The 7385-nt window shown below is 58.6% G+C and overlaps 2 protein-coding genes across 2 annotated transcripts; one reads left to right on the forward strand and one right to left on the reverse strand.

Moving 5' to 3' along the window:
• Positions 1 to 3627: 3627 nt before the first annotated feature.
• rrp4 (Exosome complex component rrp4) lies at positions 3628 to 4759 on the reverse strand (the record flags this gene model as incomplete). Its single annotated transcript, XM_066775384.1, has 2 exons — positions 3628 to 4480; positions 4560 to 4759. The coding sequence occupies 2 exons, from the start codon at positions 4757 to 4759 to the stop codon at positions 3628 to 3630; spliced, it is 1053 nt and encodes a 350-aa protein (XP_066633265.1).
• Positions 4760 to 5242: 483 nt separating this feature from the next.
• On the forward strand, positions 5243 to 6781 carry SLS55_003922 (uncharacterized protein; the record flags this gene model as incomplete). The annotated part of the gene is made up of 1 exon (XM_066775385.1): positions 5243 to 6781. One exon carries the CDS (start codon positions 5243 to 5245, stop codon positions 6779 to 6781), a length of 1539 nt encoding a protein of 512 aa, XP_066633266.1.
• Positions 6782 to 7385: the final 604 nt, after the last annotated feature.

A 7385-nucleotide genomic window follows, 5' to 3' on the forward strand; every position in this document is an offset into this window, starting at 1 on the left:
CCGCGCCGCCCGCGATGCACGTGATGCGCTTATACGCGTTGGGGGACCACCGGTAGCCGGGGATGGCGGCGAGGAAGAGCAGGGCGTCGCCGGGGGCGAGCGAGTGCAGGTAGGGCGAGGCGGCGCCGCCGGGGTAGTGTTTGATGAGGAGGTCGAGGTGGCCGCGGGTGGAGGGGGTGGTGGTGGGGGTGTAGGGGCGGAGGACGGGGAGGGTGCGGGAGGAGGGGGTGGAGAGGGTGAGGAGGGATGCTGGATGGTGGTGTGTCAGCCGCGGCGGGTGTTTTTTCGTGTGTGGGGGACGGTGGGAGGGTGGATGGAAGGCGTACACGTCAATGGCAGGCCGGATACGTCGTCCGGGTTGGGGAAGGCGAAGCGTAGCCGCTTCATGTTGTGGGTGACTTCCTCGACGCTTTCGAGCCGCAGGTATTGCGGGTTGAAGAAGCCGCCGAAGACGGTGGGGGGCTTGGGTTTCGCGTAGGCGTAGATGAGGCCGGCGCCGACGCCGACGGCGGCGACGGTGCCTAGGTTCGCTCGTAGGGGGCGGAGGATCTGAGACATGTCGTTTGCGGTGCGGGTGAAATGCAGATGGTCGTTGGGGGCGAAGAATTACGGTGTTGGGGGCATCGCAATGGATGCTGGAAATTTTGGATGGGAGCGAAGGGAAAGTATGTACTTATGGGCTGTAGCTGGGCTGCAAGCCGAGTCAGCAGCAGGGCCTCGTGGGATGGGAGTGGCTTGTTGTTGTGCATGCGGCGTCCCGTCGGGTCGGCCGAGGGCGCGAGGCCGCTGCCGACGAAGCCGGATTCCCCACGTGGAGCTTGAAGGATCGCAGCGAGGCGTTGGGATCAGCACATCATCAGCCTATCCTGCTGCAGATGCTGACTTGCTGCCTGGGCGGAAGCTTGATTCGTAGCCATCGCAAGGAGCCGCGTCGTCTTCGATGTGCGGTGAGGGCGGCATCAAGCGTTGGATCGCCGGGTAAGACAATGGGGCTTTGCACAAACTGACATGTTCGTTCCGCCGCAGCCCGGGCGATCGCATTGAGTGTTGCAAGCGAGCTGAGAGTCCGTCTTTCCGAGAGGAAAGTGTCACACACGGGTCTGTAATTCGGCGTTCCGGTGTTTCGTGAGCGCGAGACGGGCGTCGGGGCTTATGTCAGTGCCGGTGCTCGGTACTCCAGCCCCGAGCCCACCAATCAGAGCGTGCGTCCATACGGGCCGCACCGTCCAGGCCCCGAACGCAGGAACCGCCGTCTATTTAAAGTTTAGGGAAACTTTCTGATACGATTTTGTATAGCACTAGCCGAACTCTCGTTGGGCCTTCGGAAACCTGCGATGCTCTTACTCAGCCCATGCTCCAACAAACAGTATATCCTCCTCAATCGGCGTCCTCTCCAGCTCAAGCCGTTGCTTCATGACCCTTCGCTTCGACCTCGTAGCAGCGACCGTCGCCACATCACCTCGGCATTCCAGATCCGACACGGACGCAGACACCCGGAGACTGCTGCCATCAACGCTGCTTGGCCGGTCGCGGCCCCTCGGCCACGAGTTCCGGCGGGGTGTCGAGCCCACACCTCTCGTCGCATCTCGCGGTGGTGGTACATCTCCCTCGATCCTCTCGCACCTCAAGCCGAAGGGGATGATGCGGGGGGCGTCATCGAGAAGAAGAGGTTCGGTTCGAAGGAAGGACGCCAGAGCGCTGTCGTCTCTAAGGAGTATGGCGCCGAGACTCGGGGCGTTTGGACGAGCGGCCGCCGTGGAAACTGAAGGCCGTTCGTTAACCGGGTCCCAAGCTCTTGGAGGTAGGTCATTTGCAACGTACCATTGCCGGGGGGTCCCGCCATGCCTGACGTCTTGGTTCGGATGAAGGTGTTTGGTAAACAAGGCTGGACATTGCGCCAACGGGCGACTTCCCCCCCTCGACATTTAAGGGTTCCCGTAAAGACCGCTGAGAGCGGCGTCGAGTGCATGAGGCATATCAAGGACACCCAATGGGGGCGGGACCGGTCTGGTAGTGAGATGACAGCTCGCTGTTCCCTGATGTTGGCTTTTCTTTTTTTTTTCCCCCCGACGCGCGCTGGCCGGTAAGTATTTACTTTGCTGTGGCTTGGTGTTGTAGTCACTGTAGCACAGCTGTAGCCGGGGAAGGAGGGAAAGGAATCCGGTTGGACAGAAGAGGCTGTAAGGTACGCCATGGGCGCCGCTACTCCGTGGCACAGGAAGGTTTTTTCCGGGGTGGCGGAAACCCAGCAAGGAGGCCCGCAATGTGGCGACGGCGAGGTAGGCTGACCTACCGAATCCGGATCAGGCACCACCAGGCAGACGCGCTCATTCCTTGCGGCAAAGCCGAGGATCTGCACCGACAGTGCGAACGGTATGCAGATCTGAAAGATGACTACAGGTCGCGGGCAAGGGAAGCCATCTAGATGGGGAAAAGAAACGCAATCAAGATAAGGTAGTTCTGCATTTGCTTCTGCAAGAGTTGGGCGGCAACGTCTCCTACTGCGCCCGAGGGGAAGGGGAGTATGCTGTGGAACGTTGTCAGTTGCAAGACGGGAGAATCGGGATCAAGAGCCGCCCCAGGAGGTTTGTCCAGTGTATCTGGCTAGATTCGTCGCCCATGTCCACGTGGTGCAGGAGTTCGGTAGCTACGAGATCTGCAAGGTTGCGTATGGCCAATGGGAAGTGCGCCCGTTTGCCACCCCCGAGGTGCGTCAAGATCCGGCCATGGAGCCCTTGCCGATGCAGCGCTGCTGTCTCCGGAACTTGGCATTCGGCAGCAGATCAATGGCTTCCGAATGGTCATCCTCCACCGATCTCGTAGATCCGCGCTTGTTTCATGGGGACTGCAGGATTGTTAAGAAACGGCATCCTGGGCCGTTCCGCGACGCAAGGCTGACCACTAACATCGCGCGCGGAAGACGGCCCGTTGGAACGACTCCCGGAACTGGAATGCAGAGTACTCATTAGCCAGCCTCGCCATGACGAATATCTCGTCAGACCCCCGGCGTTCAACGCGTCGGGTATCATCGGACTACTTTAGGGGACGTCGGCTGCAAGCTTGCCGCTCCCGCGCCGTCAACGCACTGGGTGGTGCGTCATGGCAGCCTGCTTGGGGCTGCGCAGACGCTCGTGTCTCCTGCAGAGAGGCTGATTCCCTGTCTGAAAAAAGAGAACGTTTGCGGGGAGACTCGGATCGGGATCGAGTGCACGCCACAAAAAGAAGTATAGGGTAACATAAGCCCCGAACACTAGTTTGGGAGATGAAAGGGTTCCCGAGAGAACGAAGCGAAGAGACGAAGGCTGTCAACATATGTGTCGCGTAAGACAACGTCAAACCAGACAGGGAGCGTCATCGCCAATCGTCGTCTTTCGTACCGGATGTGTCGCGAATCTAAACTGTTACATGTATAGATCGGTCTTGAAGGATCCGCGATGAGCCGCGAGCGTTGCATGAGACAGATCACCACACCGACCGAGGTGGAAATGCGGCGGAGACATCATTCCACTGTGCAATGCGAGTCGATGGCGGGAATTGTCTTTTTTTTTTTTTTCTTAATTGAGAGCAGGGGTATACCTCTCTTACCTGCAGCTTTTATTGGTTCCTTGAGCTTGTTGAGCAACAGCTTCAAGCGTTGCTGAGAGCAATCTCCACAACCCTTCTTCCCCGTTCGCCTCCGAGGTAATATGCTCCTTGTTTGCCGTCACCGGCCTCCTCGAATTCCAGCTCCAGGGCGGCCTCGTAGCCCTTCACAACCGTGTCTTCATCAACACGTACCCCTGATTCGACAAGCGCTCGTATCACTCCGGCAACTCGGGCGATCTCTCTTCTTGTCTCCACCTCGATATCGTCGTTCTGGCTGGAGTAGACTTCCTTCGACACACTCTCCTCGATACGAGTGATGCTGACATCCTTGCCCGCATTCGGAGGCTCCACGTGCTTCGAAATCCAAATATAGCCGTTGACGCCGAGGACAATGTCAATCTCTCCGCCGCGGCTTGTGCTTAGTGTGAAGACCTGGCGTCTCGAGCGAGCGACACCACCTTGCCTACCACCGCCGCCGCCGGTTCCGGTCACGGACAGGAAGTATCCGTTGCGTAGCTTTCCGTACTTCAAGCTTCTTGTGTGTAGCGACGCAGCTCCATCTTGATGAATAGTCTGAACCTCAGCTACCAGCAAGTCTCCCTCGGTGAAGAAAGTCCTAATGTTCAGCTCATCTACTGCCGTCCTCTTCCGCAGGATACCACCAGGCAGGTTGATAGCGGACAGAGGCAGACCGGCAAGTTGTGGTGCGGAGATGTCCACCCGCCAACGCCTAGACTGAACCTCGACGATGCGGCCAACGACGAGATCGCCAATTTCTGGTATGTAACGCGTGCGGAGGGGTGTGATGGAGAGGAGCTTGTTCGTCTTGAGAACGGTGCCAGCGACCGTGGAGATGATCTCAGTGCTGTCGTCGGGGATGTATGTGCCGTGACCACTGTGGCAGTGCCGTTAGCATTGGCTCGAGGATCAGCGTGAGCATGGAGACGCCTGTGCGTTTCCGAACTTGGACATACCGCATCCACTGGGGGTCATCCGTCACCGTCTCTCCGGGCGTGACAATGCTCTTGTGCGAAGTGCGGGCCCGCTTGGAGGCGCGCGACGCACCCTCCATGTCGACGTCACCGTCAGAGTCGAAAGCCTCATCTTCGTCGTCGGAACCCGGCCGGGCGTATACGGGCGCCGCCGCAGCGGGACGCAGGATGGTGATTGGCATTTTTGGGGCGGGGCGCAGCGGTGAGCGGGTCTGAAGTGGCAGACAGAAAGTTGCGGATAGCAGCTCTGGTGTTGCTGGAATTCTTGAGTGTAGCCGGGGTTCAGCCGGGCCCGCATAACGGCCACGACTATTGAGTTCGCGCTAGGGGAAAGGCGACGCGGCAAGTCGCGTCATAGGCCCAGCTTATAACCTACCCCCAGCGTGCCAGGTTGCCTGTTCGCTCGCTCTCCAGGCAGCACGCTTCCCGTGGCAAAAACACTACGCAAGCTCTCCAGGATCAGCGCAGCTCTCATGCGCGGTATGCCCCAGCTGGCCGGCGCTATTTTTGGTACCAGAGGATCCGTCCACGGGCGCAGCCTGCCCACTTTCCTTCGTATCCAGAAGTGGCTATGTTGATGCTTCATATATGCCAGCCCGTCTACTCTAGCTAAACAGCTATCGTCCTCCAGTCCCACGTTCGCTACCATTCACTCGCTTTCCGTCATGGATGACTCCAGCACGCAGACGCTGATGCGGCCCGACAATACGAGCCCGCCGGCCACAAACGAGCGCAACAACTTCACTGACCTTGTCGCCGACTGGTCGGAATCCCTTTCACAACGCACCACCTCCAATTCCGGCGACGATCCGAACTATTTTGCCAACGATGCCAAAAGCCTCGTGACCTCTTCACACGCCCACTCGTTCCAGGTTGGCACCGGCGACAGCATCTTCGCTGAAACGTTGACGCGCATCGAGAACGCCCAGTCCGAGATCCTCTTCGTCACCTGCTTTTGGGCCCGCTCGACCTCTCTGGAGAAGCTGTGCAAGTCGTTGAAGATCCTATCTCGCAAATCTGGCCATGCCAGCGACTCCGGCGCCCCCAAGATCCGCGTGCGCATTGGCTTCTCCTCTCGCTCCATTTCCCAGAAGCTCCTCCAGACTGGTTCTCTGAATGGATACGTCTACCCCCCGTCGGAATGGGTATCAAAGCTCGGCCTTCCTCCTCCAGAGGAGCTCTCTGGTCTCGACCTGGAGATCAAGAGCATCTTTGTCAGGCCTTTTAGCGTCATGCACCCAAAGTTCGTTTGCGTAGACCGCCAGCTGGTCTTTCTTCCAAGCTGCAACGTCAGTTGGGAGGAGTGGTTTGAGGGCTGTCTCTCGCTTTCCGGCCCAGTCGTCAACAACTTCATCAGATTCTGGCACGAGTTCTGGGGCCGAGGCAGCGGTGAACTCCCTCCGCTCCCCCCTCTGCAGACCAAGGAGGATCCCGTCACCATCCTCAACCGTCGTCTGAGCGTCGTCCAAGAGCTTCCCCCCTGGCTCTCCTACCTGAACAGCACCACTGGCGAAACCATCCCAACGGTTTTCCTGCCGTCGCCGCACCACATCAACCCACGGTTCCAGCCCATCCCGTGCCTTAGCGCACCCAAGCCGCCTTCCACCCCGCTGAACCTGTTCCTCCTGAAACTCTTCGCCCGGGCCAAATTCTCCGTCTACATCCAAACCCCCAACCTCACCTGCCCCAAGGTCATCAAGGCCATCCTCGCCGCCCTCGCCCGCGGCGTCGACGTCGACATCGTCACCAGCGAACGCCTCATGATCCTCGAGCAGCTCGGCACCGCGGGCACCACGACGTCGGCCCAGGTCAAGCGGCTGGTGCGGAAATACAAGAAGCTGCCCGCCGAGACGCCCATCTACGACACGGAGCGCGACCCGCCCGGCCGCCACCCCACCATCCGCGGCCGCCTGCACATCGAGTACTACGAGCCGCGACGTCGCAACAAGGACGGCGGCGATGGCGATGGCGATGGCGATGGCGAGAAGGTCGAGGACGAGCCCGTGCAGTCGCACCTCAAGCTCACCGTCGTCGACGAGGAGTTCGTCGTGCTCGGCAGCGGCAACATGGACCGCGCCAGCTGGTACACGTCGCAGGAGCTCGGCGTCGCCTTCTGGTCGACCGACCTCGCCGCCGAGGTGCACGCCCTCGTCCGGAAGAATCTGCAGGGCAGGCTGAAGCTTCACTTTCCCAAGACGGAATGAAGAACGCGGGCGGCCGGTTTCGATTGATTAATCGACTGATTAAGTGGTTTTTTTTTTCTCTTTTCCTCAAATCGGATTTTTTTGCGTTTTGCATAGCGAGGGCGTTTTCTTTCTCTCTTCTTGTACGGCGTATCACCAACACCACGACGACGATTTCAGCAACGATGACCCCGAACACGGATAAGTAATGGTAATGCGGTGCTATCGCACACGGATAACGGAGTTACCAAGGAAGCGAGGTTCGTATAGGCGTGGCACCTACGTGGTGTCTGAGCATCATTGTTCGCTTCGAGTACGGGATGTTTGCTACGTTCTTGTTGTATGCATTCCCAACACGAAGGATATCTAATGTTTGTTGCTGAACCCCATTCTCCATCTACCTCCTTAATTGCGTATCTTCTCTACTCTTGTCACCAATAATAGTCTTCAATGCATGATGCAGCATGTGTCAACACATATAGCTTGGTGACATGCGAGCAGAAAAATGAAGCACACCTACTCCAAGCTTACAGTAGTTGAGAGTGCACGACGTACGCTCCAGCCATATATATACAAATTCATAAAGCCGCGTTCCATCTTTCCCGCCACAACCCCCCATCCACAC

Source organism: Diplodia seriata, assembly GCF_021436955.1.
Source record: "Diplodia seriata strain FDS-637 chromosome Unknown scaffold_4, whole genome shotgun sequence".
Classification (NCBI taxonomy): Eukaryota; Fungi; Ascomycota; class Dothideomycetes; order Botryosphaeriales; family Botryosphaeriaceae; genus Diplodia; species Diplodia seriata.